The following is a 20,213-nucleotide window of genomic DNA, read 5'->3' as shown; positions in this document are numbered from 1 at the left end:
TGGACTGAGCTGAAGTGGCGCTGAAGATTTGACGCTTTGAAATGCGCCAATGACGCCAGTCATATAAGGCAGAATGGCTTGCCCTTACGCTCCACAAAAAAATAGAAACGCTCGCACTCTGTAAAAACATCCTGTGTTCGTCTTTATATTTTCATTTTGCTGTGGATTTTTTCCCTGCCATTTTGAGAGCGAACTTGACGCAAATGAATTGTTTACTTCGTGAACAATTTGTGTTGAGTCTCTGACTGGTTGGCCATAGGATAGGCCATAGGATTTTATATATATATATATATATATATATATATATATATATATATATATATATATATATATATATATATATATATATACTATGAAAAACAAATAACGATGACTACACATTTGGAAAATGTCAACAAGGAGACAGATGTTAATTTACAAATGGGTAGATTATGACAGGGAGAGAGGGGGCACTGAACTACTTGGATGGAATAAACAAGACTTGCAAATACAGTGAGACCTCAATTTACGAACTTAATTGGTTCCCAGACAGAGTGTATATGGGAAAACTGTGTAAAAAATGGGAATAATCCCTTCTCGGGTTTCCCTAAAATATACTTTTCAACTAAATAAGCCTTAAAGCTACACGCAACCTACCTTATCCTATGTATAATAAATGTGCTATTGTATTGTAATGCAAGAAATACACTGCATTGTATCATAAAGTCACTTGATTTACATTTGTGATGGTCATTGATGGCTTGATGGAATGTCGTTGGAGGTCGAAGGTCAAAAGGACTTGCTGTTTGGAAAGAGAGGCGCATTACATGAGGACTATAATTAAAGAAATAAACTGTGCTGTAAAATAAAGTTTTATTTACCTTTTTGATGGTCGTTGATGGCTTATGGAAGGAGAGTCACCTTCCATAAGGACTGTTGGTAACTTAACCTCTGGTGTGGCTTCTCTTCTTTTTTCTCTGGAGACTCCTCATCATTTTTGCTGATTAAAAACCTCTTAATTGACACCTGTTGCTTTCTGACTTGTAAAGTCTTACGAAGCTGAGGCATCACATTATCGTTCATCATGTTGATGATTGTCATAGCCACAGTCTTTTCTGGATGGAACTGCACATAATTCCACTTTGCCAACATTGCCTTTATGAGCTCACTTGATGCTGCAGCCATTTCCTCCTCAGATGTTCTCGAACCATCCGTTGCTGGCTTTAAAATCCTCAATAAGCGCCGAACTTCCAGGTTGGCACATGGCGATATTGGCGTGAATTAGCCGTGCTTTCTTGCATAAAATAGCTTTACTCACGCTGTCGCCGGATAGCTGCTTTTTGTTAATCCAAATTAACAGAAGTTCTTCAACTTCTTCGATTGCCCGAGACCGTCGCTTTGAGAGCATGGAAACACCTTTTGCAACAGACGCACCTTTGATGGCTTTTTTCTTGCGAAGGATGGTAGCAATGGTTGATTTAGCATAGCCGTGCTCGCCCACTAAATCACACAAACGCAAAAGTCGTTCGTGTTTTTCAATTATCTCCTTCTTCTCAGTGACAGTGATTTTATTTTGTTTCTTCTTGGGCTTCTTCAGTGCCATAATCGTAAAATTATCAGCAAAAAGCTCCAAGACGATCGACGTGTGCATTCAATGCGAGGGGGTGTGGAAAGGAGTGCCGGCTGGAGCGCTGTTCGGTTGCCGAAGATCACTCCGCCAGAGCCGAAGGTCGTGTGCTTTGATGTTCTTCCGCAGAAGATTATGTCTACACACTTTCGCCGAAGTGTGTAATATGAAAATAGTTCTTATTATAAGGCTTAATTTTCATAAATTTGACGTTCGTAAAACAAAAAGTTGGGATTATAAGGTGTTCATAAATTGAGGTCTCACTGTGTGCAAATTTGGCTTGAAAAAGTCCCACTAAAATGCATGGGAAAAGACAAATTTTCAACAACAGAAGCTCCTTCTGCACAGTGAAATCGATTGACGAGCCACCACCCAACCATATGTAATTGAGGAAATAGAATGTTTCCTCCATCTCACTCTGTTTTGTGCATCCAGCAATAAACCTCCTCTTTGGCCTTCCTTTCAGTCTACTGCCTATGTATGTAAACTACAATAACAATCTAATTTAAAACAGATTCTTATCTTACAGAGTATTGTCGGTGTTCAAATACCTATTGGACACTCTGACGAAGGCGGAAGTAGACGCCGAAACATGTCAGGTACAGTGGTACCTCGGTTCTCGACCATAATTCGTTCCGGGACCCTGTTCGAAAAGCGATTTTTTTCGAACACCGAAACCATCTCTTTGCTCCTGTCACTTGCGAGTTGACAGCTGGGGCGGGGGGGCGGGGCTGCCTCTCCCGGCCGTTCTCCACCCGCTGTCATTCTCTAATCACGGACATGGGGCATTTATACGGTTCGCGATCACCTCACCAATGCCGGATGATTGACTCACCTCGCCACAGTACCTGGACTCTTCCTTCGATGCGCGAGTGTATCCGGTCCGAGGTATTTTCCCTCAGTCCCGTAAATTGATGTCATCTTCCGAGATTGCGTAATTTTGCACCCTCGTGTGCCATTTGCTTTTTGGCGTAGTAAGCGGGTCGATCACCCCCTGCCTTCTTACTCGCTGTGTTTTCTTTTATTTGTGAATAAACATCCTGCGTGGGTAGTACGTGTCTGCTTTGGGATCCCAAACATTCCACTACGTTCCGACGAGTCAGCTGCCGTCACTCTCGCTCGGAACGTGACAGCTACGGATGACTCGGCTACAGGATGTTCTTTTCTCTTCAAATATCTATCCAATGACACTTGCTCTCACCCCCACAGTCACATCACTACATTTCACAGCCTCCTTATTCTTTAATATCGTACTGATCGTAGATTTCGCCATGCTGTATTCCCTCGCCAGATCAGACACTTGCACACCTCCTTCATATTTTGCAATTATTTCTTTCTTAAATGCAATAGTTGTACGCACTACTTTTCTTTTGTCACTTTAAGCAGCACTTACTTTCTTTGGAGGCCTGATTAGGGGCTAAAACTCTTCGTACACCTATATTAAACGCTAGAGCAAAACGCAGCACGTCCGCTAGCGACAACAGTTGGTCACGGAGAGAGCGATACACCCGTGCGCCGCTCAGCTCCCCACCCTCGCGTACGCACTCACGCGTCGTATTGGCGTTCGAACACCGATTGATGTTCGAACGCCGAAGCAAGAATATCTCGAATATTTTGTTCGAACACCGATTTGTTCGAAGAGTGAGGCGTTCGAGAACCGAGGTACCACTGTATTTGAACACCGACAATACACTGTCTGTAAGATAAGAATCTGTTTTAAATTAGATATCAAGTAGACAGGATGAACTTAATACAACAACTACAATAACAATCGTTATTCTTGACCTCAGATTTGAAAACTAGTTATTCATTCATTTGTTGTGTGTTCTGTATGTAATATGTGGAGGAGATTAAACATTTTAATGTTTTTCCCAAATTCATAACATATATTTTAAGTCTCACCATTTGGTCGTGTGACTTTGACCACAATACTCACTTTATAAAGCAACTATTGACACAATACAGACAGTTAATTTCTAAGGTGAAACAAAAGGGGAGGGATGGTGTAAAACAATGGTTGAAGTAATAATAATAATAATAATAATAATAATAATTAATAATAATAATAATACATTTTATTCCAAGCGCCTTTCAAAGCTCTCAAGGACACTTAACAGTAACAGACAAGCATAGATACAATAATAAATAAAATACAATTATAAATAGAATACAATAAATAAAATACAATTATAAATAGAAACAAGAGATAGAGCTACACAAAAATGGTTGGGAGGAAGTGAGTTCCAGAGGTTGAGGGCAGAGCAGCTGAAAGCACTGTCCCCCACCGTGCTGAGACGGGCAAGGGGGGCACACAGAGGTGGAGGGAGGAAGAGGATATGAGAGAACTCAGAGGGAATGTCAGATAGGTGTATGGCGGGGCAAGGTTATGGATTGCTTTAAATGTATAAAGAAATTAAAAGTTGATTCTATATTTGACAGGGAGCCAGTGGAGCTCTTGAAGGACAGGGGTGATAGGATGAGGTTCTGGTGATGATCCGGGGTGAAGAATTCTGGACCAGTTGAAGTTTGTTGAGAAGTTTCTGAGGGACACCAAGGAGAAGTGAATTGCAATAGTCAATCCGGGAGGTGACAAGACTATGAACAAGGTTCAAGGATGACACCCAGGCTTTTGACCTGTATAAACAAAGCTGTACAGAAGATGTCATAAAATTAACCAAAAAAATACACAACACTGTCATGATCTGGTTGGCGACCAACGGGTGGCGCTGTCGGCCCCGCCTGCACCTGCACAGGTGCTGGTCGTCCCGATCAGTGGCGGACTGCCACATTCGGATTGGCGACCAACGGGTAGCGACGTCAGCCCTGCCTGCAGCCTCGCAGGTCCTGCTCGTCTTAATCAGTGACACTTAAAAGGACTCCCGGCACAACCATCCGGTGTCGGTTCATTGTTTGTTGCATGCTTTGTCTGCAATCGCATCCATTGTATGCTGTGCATGTGTTTGTTTAACCTTGGCGGACTTTTACACTTCGTTTTCTTATGATACTTTTTTCTGTTCAGATCATTTTGATGTTTTATATTTTGTTCCTGCTGACCTTTATTTTAATACAATTTGTCAAACAACCTCCTGCTCCCTCCTGCCTGCTTTTTGGGATCCGCACCCGCCATCACCACCTTGCAAAATGTGACAGAATGAACCAACCAACCAACGGATCCCGCAGGTACAACGGACCCGTCTCATTTCCACCCTGTGCCTGGCAATGCTACGTCCATGTTAGCCCACGCCTCGTCGAGTTTGAATTGCGTCACTCGACGTAACGTCCACGTCAACGGCCGGCCGAGACCTCCTTCCAGGTGACCGTCCAGGGTGACACTGGGTGTCTGGCAGTGCACGGCCACGTCCAGCCACGCTGTCGTCGTGCATGACGAATTGAGTCGCAACCACGACGAGCCGTGCAACGTCCGCGTCAACGTCAGTCCGAGACCCCACTCACCGCTGGATCCCGGAGCGGCTCAGGACTGGTCTCGTTTCCCCGGTGCCGGGCAGTTCACGCCCACGTCGGCGTCCGGCCGAGACCTGGTCCCATACGACCGTCCGGGGTGCCACTCTGCGCCTGGCAGTTCGACGTCCGCGTTGAGCCATGCGTCGTCACGTGAACGTGCGAGAGGGATCGCACTCACGCCCACGACGATCCGTGCCGCGTCTTCGTCCACCCCAGGCCGAGTCCCGTTCCCATCAGGCCGCCGCCCGTCGTATGCTGGAGAGGCAGTGGTTGACGTCTCCACCATTGTTCCCTGGCGAGTGGACCTTTTGGGAGACTGTTGGGACTTCTGGAAGCAGCCCCTTGAAGGGGGGGTACTGTCATGATCTGGTTGGCGACCAACGGGTGGCGCTGCCGGCCCCGCCTGCACCTGCACAGGTGTTGGTTGTCCCGATCAGTGGCGGACTGCCACGTTCGGATTGGCGACCAACGGGTAGCGACGTCAGTCCTGCCTGCAGCCTCGCAGGTGCTGGTCGTTTTAATCAGTGACACTTAAAAAGACTTCCGGCATGACAATCGCATGCATTGTATGCTGTGCATGTGTTTGTTTAACCTTGGCGGACTTTTACACTTGGTTTTCTTTTGATACTTTTTTCTGTTCAGATCATTTTTATGTTTTACATTTTGTTCCTGCTGACCTTTATTTTAATACAATTTGTCAAACAACCTCCTGCTCCCTCCTGCCTGCTTTTTGGGATCCGCACCCGCCATCACCACCTTGCAAAACGTGACAAACACACAAAGTAAAAGTAAATTGACGCATGAAACAAAAGCATTGGGCACGGAACGAACCTCAGCCCTGAGTGTTCACTGCGCGCGCTTTGCCTAACGTCACGGTTGCGGCAGTGACAGCGTTAAAAGCCGGAGTCTCCACCTTTTATGTAAATACGCGTAGCAGATGCGGCTCAAGGAGGCGAGAGGTCTCGTTGAACTCGGCGAGTGGGTTGTCGTCATGGACGTGTAGCGACGCTCACGAGAAGAGGAAGAAGGAGGTGTGTGTCGCGCTCTCCCGTGTCTGCATCTGTTTGATCCCTTTGGATGGAATCATGTCACGAGCGCCCCGGCGTCGCGACGAGAGCATCAACGTAAATACACGGCGGCTGTAAGCGGATCCGAGGCAAACAAAAATGGGTGGTCAGATCACACGAAATGCTTTGTACGGTAAGGAATCGACTGTTTCATGCATGTTTCGTGATAAAACGCGTTACCGAATGAAACTGTATTACAAAGGGTGTTGTCAGGTAGGGCGCTGATACTGTGACGATAATGCCAGAAATGGCTCTCATGCAACTGAAGATGCATATACATCTACAATTAACAGTGGCATTTAAGGTGATTTAAACTGTAAAGTGTTTGTCGAGTGGGCCTGAGGCAAGTTTTGGTGTTTCTCCTTGCCTTGGAATGGGTGGTGGTTTTGCCTCATTAATAAACAAAGGGCGGCTGTGCATTATGAGCTAAACGTCAATAATTTGCTTTACAGTACACTATACGGCGTTGTTCAGGGCTAACAGTGATGAGGGAACATCTGTCTTTATCATATGACTATGAACTGAGGCGGACCTATTGCAAAACACGTTGTGGGCGTAAATTGTAGACGTCGTATTTTTTTTAAATAATGTATTTTAATAATGTATATGTGTCCCAGCGTCGTTTTCCGGGGACAACTTTCTTTAAATCACTGCTCACTTGCAATGGAGACATCAACGTATTTGGCCCCTTCTCGAGCAATATGTTTTGTAAAGCAAGAACATTTCTCTTTCGTTGCATTGCATTAAAGTTGGGATACACATGATTAAAATGGGAAGAACTGATGCATTGTAAAATGGGAAGAACTGATGCATTGCAACTTCCGCTTCCCTTTTCAAATGTGTATGTGTAAGCGCTCAATTTACAAGTGTCAAAGTCAGCTCCCCTGGGACAGATCCCACCCACCGCATTATTTTATGTGGCTCGCAAAAGCAAATCAACTTCAATGATTCCTGTAAAAATATACACTATTTCAACATTTCAAAATCTCGTGTGTTGGAGCAGATACAAGTTGGGGCTCTGCAATGTTTTTATTTCCCCATTCAAAGCAAACGAACACCTGAATACCTTTTTATTTCAAAACTCATCGTTTTGTTGGAGAGACTCGATGTAACCATATAATGAGATGATTGTGCATCTATTTTGTTTCACAGACCTTATGGCTCTCATAGCAAAGCAGTAATTACAACATGGTCTGCTCCAAAAATGATTTTGAGACCTCAAGCTTAATTAATTACTCAAGACTGTTGCATGTTGGGCGGCCCGGTCGTTGAGAGGTTAGCATGCCACCTTCACAGTGTTTGTGTCCCGCTCCAGCGTCTCTGTGTGGAGCTTGCATGTGGGTTTTCTCCAGGTCCTTCGGTTTCCTCCCACATTCCAAAAACATGCATGGCAGGCTGATTGAACACTCTAATTTGTCCCCAGGTGTGAGTGTGAGAGTGACTGTTGTTTGTCCTTGTAACCCCTGCGATTGGCTGGCAACCAATTCAGGGTGTCCTCCGCCTCGTGCCCGAAGAGATCTGGGATAGGCTCCAGCACCCCCCGCGACCCTAATGAGGAATAAGCGGTATGGATGAATGGATGGATGGATGTTGCATGTTTGTTGTGTATTTCGACCTTCACAAGTGTATTTATTTCAAAGAAAAGTATTTACTGTCTTTGGTCATTTTTCGGCATAGTGTATATGTTCAAAAAACTCCTAACCAATCCCCTCTTTACTTGACTGTAAACCTATCAATAGAAACATAAAGGCAACACACAATGGTAATCATGCTTAAAAATCTAAAATAACTATTCTAACAAAGGGTTCCATTTTAGTGAGCCTCAATAAAGCCTCTTGCAGCTTTTATACATTCACACCACCTGATCATTCTAATTAAAGCCCCAACTTGGATCCAATTAGTTAAGAAGGACAGACTTAAGACAGAGGATGAGTTAGCTCCTTCTCACAGGGATGCATTAAGGTCAACCAGCTGAATGAAACATTGTATCATCAAAACATGTTGGTTCTGAGTTACTTGATTATGGGGTCAACAATATTTCCGTTTGTTTAAGAGTAGAATTTAACATCAGTCCTTTGTTCAAAATGAGTGAGATCGTTTCTTCTCAATTGCTTTCATGGCACTTGTAATCAGCTGCAGCACATATGTGACAAAACTGAGAATTTTCTATTTAAATGTATTCAGTTATCTATGACTAAGCAAACATTTCAATGTTCCTTTACATTTTAAAACTAGTTTTTATGTGTGTGTTTGTATGTGTATGTGCGTGCGTGTTAAAAAAATGAAACCATTGAATTCATTCATTCATTCATCTTCCAAACTGCTTGCTTTATACTCATTAGGATTGAGGGGGTGCTGGAATCTATCCCAGCTGTGTTCGGGCAGTAGGCGGGGGACACCTTGAACCGGTGGCCAGCCAATCGCAGTGCACACAGAAACGAAAAACCATACATGCTCACACTCTCACATAGAGCTTGTTCAATCAGCTTTCCATGCATATTTTTGGAACCCACGTAGATCCGGGGAGAAGATGGAAAGTCCACACAAGGAGGCCGGAGCGGGGATTGAAGCCATGACCAGTGAAGTCAAGATCCTAACCCAGTCATGGGCAAACTACGGCCCGTGGGCCACATACAGCCTGTTAGGCTTTTTAATCCGGCCCGCCGAACGTTTCCAAATTAGAGTACAAACAGTGTTGAAACTCATGACAAAAAGTTCGCGGACAACACGGCACAATAAGACGACTAATTGCAAAAAAAACATTGTTGCAAAGTATAAAGTTGTTTTTTTTCATGAAGGATCTACCTACCACAAATGCTACCTTGCTTAATTTACGGTAAATATCCCTGTTTTGTAGTGTCACGAATTTTGTTAGCTTCTTTTGAATCTGTCTTCTGGTCTGAAATGATATGCAAATGCACGACCTTATAGCGCTCGGGAACGTCCGAAGCACGAAGCAGGCTTCTGATTGGCTGCCGTGCCGAGGTTGCAAATTTCAACTGCAGATAGCCCATGTCTGTGTGCTTGGCAACGACACACGTGTACTGTTTGCGTGTGAAGGCAAGGACGTCCGTGGCGAGTTTGTAGAGCGCGCGGTCAGGACAATCCACCCATGATTTTGCGGAGTTTAACACAAGTAGATATTATTGAGCTTGAGTATTTTTCATTGTGTAATATTATTACACAATTTTCAACATTCACAAACACATTATTACTAATAATATGTTTTGAATGTTGAAAGTGATTTTTCAATAAATGTTGGTTTCTTTAACTTTGCACCTTCAATTAAAACTTATTAAAAACAGACGCAATCTTGATAAATCACAGTGCGTGTGTTATTTTAATCTATTTCCATTTCCTCCTCCCAGTAACTGCAAAATAGTATGTAAATGCCATATCTTGCATATTCCTTGAGACAAATGTATTAACCTATCAAGATAAGGGCTATTTTTCACATTTGAAAGACGGTTAATAAATTGGGTTGTAGTGTTCTTACTGAGCTATGAGGTTTGCACACACTACATTAAATGCTTTAGTATATGTGGCTCAAACACTCCCTCCAAATGCTCCTGTTCTTGCCCCTCTGTCAAATTTTAGAACCCATTGTGGCCCGCGACTCAAAAAGTTTGCCCACCCCTGTCCTAACCACTTGTCCACCTGGCCGCCCACAATTAAAGTGTGTTAAAAAAATCACAATGTGAGAACAAGCTTGTTCTCTTGTTGTACACTTTCTTCATTAGTGGAATAGGCTGGTTGTTTTTATATAAAAACATGAATGTAAATGAATCCTTTTGATAAAGAGCTTTGAATCTGAACAAAATGCAACATTGTATTTTACGTGGAACCAAAAAACGTGTATTAATTAAAATAATTAATGTTGTGGTTTTAGTTTTATAGACAACTACCAATTGCATGTCAGCTTAATATAGCACAATCAGGGACATATAGGACATATACAATACAATACATATTGATTTATATTGCGCTTTAACAACACCTGAAGCTGCAACAAAGCGCTGACATCTCGATCAATAACCTTCGTAAAACACATAGTCATGTGTTGTGCCCAGTGTTACTGTTAGCGTTTAAATACATTTGCGTCATCCAGTATGTTGCTAGTGTATATGAGCAAGAGCAAGAAGTACAAAACTTAAAGGATAACCGACATCACTTTTTTGTTTCTTAACTGACATCAGAAAAACGTTTTATAGTATCTAAAATACCCAAAACACGCAGTATGATATTTTTATTCAAATGCAAAACACCAAGAAAAATGACTTCAAGTGTCCAAAATCTGCAAAAAATTGAGCTGCGAATTGGGCATTTTCAAAAAGTCCCGCCCCCAGTTCGTGACGTCACACCAAGACGTCTTGCATTGCTGGAGAATCAAAACAATGGCTTCTGATTCGGAGAAAATGCTTTCTTGTTACACATCCAGTTATGAATATGATTCAAATACTTCTGAAGAGGAAAGCATACATGTTTGCAATTGATTAAAGAAGTCCTTCCGTGTCATTTTGAGGCATCTGGACTGCAATGTAGCATCCCAGAAAAGAGGCAGAAAATGGCGACCAAGCTCCCTGTGAGGAATTAATCAGCACATTTCCACAGGCTGATAAATTCGTTATATGGAGCTTGGTCTCCCTCTTCTGGCTCTTTTTGGTGAAACATGACGTTTTCAGACCAAACAAGCACAGCAAAATGCATTGACGTGATGGAAGGACTGCTACAATGTGTCCTTTTTTTTCGGTCAGGGGCGTTCCTTCAGTGACGTCACGTACGAACTCGTCACCAACTGAAAAACAAGACTTCCGTAATATTCAGTGCCATTCTTAAAACGTAAAATATAGCTATATGCGGTGGAATCTTTGTAAAATACGCTCAGTAGAAGTCATTTGAAGCCATTTTACAAATTGTGACACCACTTGTCCGGAGACGTCGGTTGTCCTTTAAAGCCGCATGCAACAGTTGCTAGGGTGTGACAGAAACATATGTCTGAAGGGTCAGATGGCACAGTGGAGATCACTGTCGTACAAATATGACTTCTGTCTTTCGGCTTTTTGTTGGGCAGCATGTCAACTTTATCAGTGTGTAAGGGAGGATACTTCACAGGACAGATATGCACCGATGCACAGTCCAAAATAGAACAGACACTAGTTTTCTCTTTTGTTGTTAGACATATTGCACAAAGATATGTCAGAGCGCACTTATGGGAGTACACACTTAATTTACCTTCGGCCACTACATTATGGGCACTCATTCAATACACACAACCAACAGTCATATGGCATCTTCTACCAGCACGCTCTTCTCGTTTGCAAAAGAAGCATTGTGTTTCATTGCGAAATTCAGAAGATATACATTAAAATTTGGCCGACGTGATGTTTATACGACAGGAAAGTATACAATGTCAATCTGTTGTTTTTAAGCTACGTTTTCTATTGAATACTATTATATACCAAACTGTTTACAGTTCATTTATAAAGTTTATAACTTTTAGTGTCATTTTTATCATTTTATATTTCGTAATATCAATTTTTATTACTGTATAACTGTACCTGTAATGTATACAAAACTGTTTACTGTACAGTTCATTTATAAATGTTATACTTACCTTTTAGTGTAGTTTTTATCATTTTATATTCACATATTATTGATTTATATTTTATATATTGAGATTTATATTTGTATATTATATATTAGATTTTACATAGTGGGTTAAAGAAAACACTTATATGTAGTAAAGATGTGTAATTTTTTTGGGTGGGCAGGGGCACATATTTTTATGGTATGGTGTTATTAACTGGTGGATAAGATAAATACCCATTGTTCCTGGTCCAAATCTCAGAACCCATCACTGATAGATACGAGCACTCGAGTTGAGTGCAGTCTTGGGCTGGCAAAGCAAATTAGGAAAGGAATTAAAGATCCGGGGAGTCCTGATAGGGAAGAAACAGGAAAATGTTGTTACCGGCTTTGTTGTCTGTCAGCGGATGGTGTTAGATTGATAGATTGATGAAATATTGAGCTGCATGATGCTGCGGTTTTTGTCTACTGTACTGTATATTCAAAAGTGCCGGTTTCAATGTATTATTTAAGTTTGGCTAAAATGTGACGTGCAAATACATTTTGGCTCACTGTAAAATAACAATGTTAAACAAAGATGTTCTTTTTCATTTGAAGAGGATGAAATACGTTTGTGTCCTGTCAAACAGAAAACATGTTTTGACTGGATTTGCTGTTTAAAGCGGCGCAAGACAACGGCACAGATACAAGGGGTTGCTAAGGAACATGAATTAACACATAGCAGCTGTGCCCCTTTAGAACTCGGTAATGCATTCAGCTCAATTTGCCCTGCACCATGTGCCCCAAATTCAATTGCTCTCCTGTGGTTGTGCCAAGACAAAAGGCCACATCAATGCTTTCAGTAGATACCCATGCGGGATGAAATAGTGCAACGGTCCTTCCGAAATAACTACAAATGCCAGTAGAATGTGAATCAACGAAGACGAAAAGGTGTCGTACAATCTGACACATCCAGTTGGGCTGTCTCCCTTATATCAGTCATTGTGTTGGGGTAATTCACTATACGAACATCCTTAAACATCTTTTAGCATCATTTCGCTTTGGTTTGGACTTCCTGATATGTCATGCTGCCTTCCTTTACATGATGTCACATTGTATTGCGTCGCACCCTGTCCGTCATATACAGTAAAGTCTCGTTATATCGATATTCAAGGGAGTCGGAAAAAATATCGATATAACCGGGACTATCGATATATCCGACCCTGTTTGCATGTAATTTTCTCCGTGCGTGCATAGAAATAGTATCGATATAACCGGGACTATCGATATATCCGATATCGATATAACGAGACTTTACTGTAAATGCTCTCCCAGTCCGTCTCTCTCTCTTTCTCTCTCTTCGTGCTTCCTCCTCAGCCGAGCTCCCACAACGTCTCCGCTGTCTTCAAGATTATACTAACTTTCTGTCCAACACCTGGCTTCCTGCTGATTTATCCATCCTCTACCATCAGCACCCGTAGAAGCCATGAGCCAGGGACGAACGATCACGATAGACCCATTAATTGACACGTGGTTTATCAATCAACAGAAAACTATGTAGGATCTAACGAAGCTCAATGATGATGTTTGGCTTTAAAGCACCAACACTAATTTAGTTCAAAATGTTGACCCTTTTAATTTCCAAATGCTTTGAGATATGCCAACACCTATGTCCCAATTTTTATAATCCGTTCCAGAACAATTAGTAACGTAAGAAGCTATAAATATTATTGATCTTTTTCTTCATCTTGTCCTTTTTCCCCATAACAAATTGCACTTTTTTTATTTTCAGGATTTTATTTTGATAAATGCGCAATGTGACACTCAAGGCAGTATCCACTAGTATTCATGCATAGTCAAACCCATTTGTTTGAAAACCGTCACAGCACTTCCATTATAATCAATGTATTTTTTTAAATCCATTCTAAGTCTAGGAGAACTATTTTAACTATTTTACAGTATGAACTGTACATGTATAATAATACAGTCATGTAAAATACCATAAAAACAAACTGTAATATGTTTTATTTGTAATATGTTTTATTTTCCACAAACATCAACATTGGAACATAAAAATATCTCTTCTGGTGGCGGTGGTGTTCCTGACTGGGTTATTCAACAAGATCTTAGATGGTGAACGGATGCCTGAAGAATGGAGACGAAGTGTTCTCGTGCCCATTTTTAAGAAGAAAGGAGATGTGCAGAGTTGTACTAATTACAGAGGAATAAAGTTGATGAGCCATCCAATGAAACTCTGGGAAAGAGTAGTTGAAGCTAGACTAAGAGCAGAAGTGAACATTTGTGAGCAGCAGTATGGCTTCATGCCAAAAAAGAGTACGACAGATGCAGTGTTTGCTTTAAGAATGCTGATAGAGAAGTACAGAGAAGGTCAGAAGGAATTGCATTGTGTCTTTGTAGATCTGGAGAAAGCGTATGACATGGTGCCCAGAGAAGAGCTGTGGCATTGCATGAGGAAGTCTGGAGTGACGGAAAAGTATGTCAGAGCGGAGCAAGACATGTATCATGACTGTAAGACAGTTGTGAAGTGTGCTGTCGGTATGACTGAGGAATTCAAGGTGGAGGTGGGACTCCACCAGGGGTCAGCTCTGAGCCCCTTCTTGTTTGCTATGGTGATGGACAGGCTGACAGACGATGCTAGAAGAGAATCTCCTTGGACCATGATGTTTGCAGATGACATTGTGATCTGTAGCGAAAATGGGGAACAGGTGGCGGAGAAACTAGAGATGTGGAGATATGCCCTGGAAAGGAGAGGAATGATGATCAGTCACAGCAAGACGGAATACATGTGTGTGAATGAGAGGGATCCAAGTGCAGGAGTGATGCTACAGGGATAAGAGATAAAGAAGGTGGATGATTTTAAGTACTTGGTGTCAACTGTCCAGAGCAATGGAGAGTGAGGAAAAGAGGTGAAGAAGCGTGTCCAGGCAGGCTGGAGCGGCTGGAGAAAAATGTCAGGGTTGATGTGTGATAGAAGGGTTTCAGCTAGGATGAAAGGAAAAGTGTATAAAACAATGGTGAGACCAGCCATGATGTTTGGACTGGAGACAGTGCCACTGAAGAAAAGACAGGAAGCAGAGCTGGAGGTAGCAGAGCTGAAGATGTTGAGGTTTTCTGAGGTTTATGCATGTGGTCAAAGAGGACATGAAGGTAGCTGGTGTGAGAGAAGAGGATGCACAAAACCGCGATAGATGGAGGCCATTGATTCGCTGTGGCGACCCCTGAGGGGGAAAGCCGAAAGGAAAAAGAAGAAGAAGAAGAAGAAGATTGAACAATACAAACACGCCTGTTCACAATGGAATACAAGGATAACGTCCGAATTGCGGAGATCTCAGACAAACACATCTTTTTAGTAAAAACATATTCAACAGTACTCATACGTTGGTCACGATGAGACTCGACACGAGGAAGTGACGTATAACGAAGTGGAGGGTAGTTGATTGGCGCATTCAGGTGCGCTCAATTTCCGTCGTAAACCAAGGCATAGAAAAACAGAACACTGCACTAATTTCTCCAATGCACGGAGGCCCCATTCTTTCTTTATGGATCGCATAAAGATTGCCGAAGCAGTGAGTGGGGTGGATCTTAAGCACCACATGCCAGAGAGACTTTCAAACAAAGCCTTGTCTTAAAATAGTCACTATGACTGTCAAAACTGAACACCGTACACTTATTTTTAATACCGTATTTTCCACACTCGAAGGCGCATTGGATTATGAGGCTTCATTAAATGGTCAATGTAGTATAGACTTTTTTCTTTTCATTTTTTGGACGCAACGCACGATAGGACACAATCTACAATGATTCCACGAGATCAAGGGTGTCAAGGGCGGGCCACATTGTAGTTACGGTTTCCTCTCGAGGGGCGTTATGAATTTGGGGAAGCCATTAGAATGTTTACAATCATGTGGTGGGCCTTCCCTTTTACACCTGTGTACTAGATGAAGCTACACTACATACAGGACACTACACTACACCCCGATTAGATTTCAGTGAGACATTTAAAAAATCAGCGACCCAGTTCACTTCACCGATAAGGAGCCATTTTGCGGTCATATAATTTTAATGTTTTGTTGTGATAACATGTATTATTTGAATGATTTGTCTTTTCTTTCAGACTCCCTCGGTGGGCCTTTCCCATCCACATCCCACCGCTGTCACCACAAACATAAGAGATGTCTGCCTGTCCAGTGTGGTAGTGTTGGTGGTCCCCTTCTCGCCAGCCCACTTCTCTTTCACCCCAATGCAAAGGGTTCCCAAATTGTCATGGACCTTGCCCAGAAGATAGTCAAGAGGCAGGGGAGTTTCTGTAATGCCATTACTTTTAGCAACAGGTCCATTGCCCTCTACGAGCATGTCCGACTCAAGGTAATCCGTATTCGGCAGGATGATAAATATGTTTGAAAAAAATTACAATTAACAACTCTAATGAAGTGAAACAAGGAAAAACGAAAGATCGTAATTTTCAAATCATGTTCAACCTCTATGTAATTGAATTCACCTCAGGGACAAGATATATCCATCCATCCATCCATTTTTCCATTCATTCCGGGGTTTGTTGGAGCCTATCAAATTGCCAATTTGGAGTATTCGATTAGCCTGCCATGCATGTTTTTTGGATGTGGGAGGAAACCAGAGGACCCGGAGAAAAGCCACAAGTGCCCGGGGAGAACATGCACTGAACTCACGACCCCTCCACTGTTAAGTCGGCGAGCTAACCACTCAACTACGGGGCCACCCCAGGACAAGATCAGAATCATAATCAGAAAACCTTTATTCGTCCCACAATGGGGAAATTTGCAAAATAATATAATAAAATACATTGATTCACCTTACTGTTTTAATCAAATAATCACAAACATCAAAATTATTGGCTGCAAAACGTTCCAAAAAAGCTGGGAAACAATCATGGCCATGCTACATCACTTTTTATTTTAACACCATTGAATTAACATTTGTGAACTTCCTCAGTTCCACTCGTTTTTGAAGCTTTGAAGCATTCCCATTCTTCCCCAATGTGGAGCTTCATCTTTTGAACATTTCAGGATCAATGTTGTCGTAATTTATGCTTCGCGTATTTTCAATAGGAGACAGGAAGGGACTGCAGGCAGGCTTGTATTGTACCCCACTCTTCGACTATGAAGCTCCACTGTGCACATGTGCAGAATGTGGTTTGAGAGTGTTTGGCTGAAATAAGGCATCCATGAAAAAAGACGTTGCTTGGATAAAACACGTTTCTCCAAAACCTATATGTATTTTTCAGCATGAATGGTTCCTTCAGAAAGGACACAGATGTCTACTGATGCGTTTGATACTAACACAGCCGCATACCATCACAGATGCCATGGTCTAGTGCTGAACTGTATTTATGAATAACGTTTTTAACCACGTTTCCCAACTTTTTTGGAACGAGTTGCAGCCACAAAATTCTAAGTAATAACATTTGTCAGTTTGAACATGACATATCATGTCTTTGTACTGTATTTATTTAAATATAGGTTGAACATGATGTGTAAATCATTGTACTGTTTTTATGTGTTTAAAACAATATCCCGACCTGATAGGAGTTGGGTTTGTATGACAATACTGCTGATTCAGTTCTAATGTTGACGTTAGAATAGATAAAAAATAAAAATAAATTACAATCATTGGAAACTTGTGCCAAAGTTAGTTTTTTTAAAGAGGAATAACATGATATAAACTCTAAACGGTGTCTTTACATTTGACGTGTTTACTCTTGTACGATGTGATGAGTGTTTTGTCTCACCTTGTTGTTAGATTAATTAACAATTTAAACTTCCCTGAGAGCTGGATGGTCATGCCTTTGAATGAACGTTCGTTTTATCCTGATCACTTCAACTGAATTAAATGTAAGCTAAAGTGATCAGGCCATTATCAAAATGACCGCGGAGAAATTGTGCAATTAGTGCAACTTTAGTGGTCAATTACAGTGCCTTGGTGTTGTAACCATTTTGTTAGATTGCAACCTCTAATTTGAACAATTTATTTGATGATACCATTACACTCATGGTCTTTGCTCAGTTGTAATAATGGAAGTTATTTGGCTACCCAGATGGTTTGTTGGCTATAGCCGGCCTGCGAATAAAATAATCCACAAACCACTTATTCATATTGCACTTGCATCAGAATAAATAAATACATAAATAAACATGAATGAGTAATTAAAAAAATAAATACACAACTAAATAAATAAGTCGAGTGTGTGTGTGTGTGTGTTTTGGTTACTTAATTCCATCATCACCTTATAGTACTGTAATGCTGTCTCCGATTTATTTTCTTCATTGGGAAAGTCATCTCAAGTTGCTAAAGTTCAATTTGTCTTATATAATCTTTGTACTGAATGAATCTCTGGGTAACTACGTGACTGTAAAGTGTCCTTGAGAGTTTTGAAAGGCGCTTATAAATGAAATGTATTCTTATTAACTTTTTAGTCCACTCACAAATCACTGACTTAAAAAAAATGTTTTGTTTTTTTCCGTCCATGTCAGATTACTAAAAAGCAGTGTTGTTGGAGTGGAGCTCTACGTCTGGGGTTCACCTCCAAAGATCCCTGCAGAATCAACCCAGACAACTTGCCAAAATACGCCTGTCCAGACTTGGTGTCCCAAAGCGGCTTCTGGGCGAAGGCTCTACCTGAAGAATTTGCTAATGAGGGCAATGTTATCGCCTTTTGGGTCGATAAGAAAGGCCGTGTTTTCTACCGCATAAACGAATCCAGCCCCTTGCTGTTTTTCAGCGGCGTCCGAACCAACGAACCTCTCTGGGCTCTCATTGATGTTTATGGTCTAACACGTGGAGTGCAGCTGCTAGGTAAGCTGATTGATCTGGGTTAGCAACTAACTGAAATCTATCCTAAGGGGCAGCATTTTTACTTGTTTATAAACATTCAAAAGGTTTGCACTATGTTTTCATCATCCTTTTTAGACATGTCCAAAAAAACATTTGAAACGTTCATTTAGAAATCTAATTCCAAAGAAGTTGGAATGGTGTTGAACATAAATAACATTAAAATTGTACAGATGACGACGGCTGAAGAAACCTTCTCATCAATAAATAACAACAGAATACAATGGTAGCTCTACTTACAAACATCACCGATGTTTGTAATTCGTAAGGTAATTCGTCTACTTACAAACATCACCGATGTTTGTAATTCGTAAGGTAATTCGTCTACTGACAAACATCACTGAGGTTTGTCAGTAGACGAATTACCCCAACACTGTACACTTTGGTGCTTCTTGTGCGCTTGTTTAACGGGTGCAGGCTGCAGGCAAAATGTGGCAGCGTTTATTTTCTGTACCTGGATTCAACACCTCTGGATACAATGTATGCTATTTTTTCAGTCTTCTCAATAATAATATGGAGCAAAAGAAAAATGTAATATAACACAAAGAATCATAATATAATATTATTGCATAGCATCGGAGGGATGTGCCTCTCATGTATGATGCTGGAATTAGTGTAAAATGGCTAAACTGATGGTGGTAATGCTCCTTAGACAAATATATCATTTTTATTGCTCAGCAGTAACGACATTATAGAAGTAGAAGTTGTAAAATAACATTCATATAGCCTAAAGAAAAAAGCAAACTTGAGTAATTTCTCCCAGACTTCACAGAACCAGTCAGGTTGCAACTTATTGCAACTCCTTTCTTCAATGATTGTACCAGTTTTGTACTGTTGTTTGTTACCCATCCGTCCAATCACACAGTTTTGAAAAGCAGAAGTAGCCAGTGATTGCGCAACATTGGTTACATATTAAGCAAAATGTAGGTTTGGTGAAAACCGAGTTTCAGTCAGAGTATAAATCATCCAATTCTATTTATACAGCCCTGAATCACACGCATGTGTCCGAAAATGTTTCACAAGCCCATATTTTACAAAAAGCTGAAAGACAAAGCAACATTTGCCAAAAATGTGTGCGTCAAAATGGTGTGTGTGATTGGAAGGTCCACTTTAAACTGAGTAAAATGTTCAAATAATTTAGAAAATAGGATGATTGACAGAAAAAATAAGGGGGAGAGTGTAAGTTTTTTTGGAGAGTAGTTTTCTTTGTGTGACAGCATCTGTAGTCCAGTGTCACACATCTTCAAATTCAAGTTATTTTCTTTCATAACTCCTGGACCCGATAGTTTGGTCTGCTACTGGAACAAATTTCACTTCAATATATATGTAACAATAAACTCATATTCTGACATTACGAATGGTTGTCCAGGTTGAGCATCTACATCACTGTGACATTTTAAATGTCACCGTTGAAGCTTGTCTTACTTAACCAGTGCAAATGAAATGTCATCAATTTATTTGCTGAAGTGATTAGAAAAATTCACAAAGATGGACTATCACATGCTCATCAGACAATTTGATGGCGAACTACTGACACTTGTCACAAAGTTGACTTTAGAGCTACCTTATCTCGAACAGCTTGCAAGCTAGGGCCATTCCTTCTGAGTATACAGTATGGAGCGAACAAA

General features: G+C 41.3%; 1 protein-coding gene across 1 annotated transcript in view; it reads left to right on the top strand.

The window, feature by feature from the left end:
• Window positions 1-5,996: 5,996 nt before the first annotated feature.
• The window catches only part of neurl1aa (neuralized E3 ubiquitin protein ligase 1Aa), a 35,396-nt gene continuing 21,179 nt past the window's right edge, over window positions 5,997-20,213 (top strand). The window contains exons 1-3 of the mRNA XM_089006232.1: window positions 5,997-6,268; window positions 15,836-16,086; window positions 18,228-18,549. Coding sequence (XP_088862358.1) covers window positions 6,235-6,268; window positions 15,836-16,086; window positions 18,228-18,549 — 607 coding nt within the window. The 5' untranslated portion in view covers window positions 5,997-6,234. The remainder of the gene's footprint in view (window positions 6,269-15,835; window positions 16,087-18,227; window positions 18,550-20,213) is intronic.

The sequence above is a fragment of the Hippocampus bargibanti genome, linkage group LG10, assembly GCF_051943395.1.
Source record: "Hippocampus bargibanti isolate YZ-2025 linkage group LG10, ASM5194339v1, whole genome shotgun sequence".
NCBI lineage: Eukaryota > Metazoa > Chordata > Actinopteri > Syngnathiformes > Syngnathidae > Hippocampus > Hippocampus bargibanti.
This window is presented reverse-complemented; position numbering and strand designations above follow the sequence as displayed.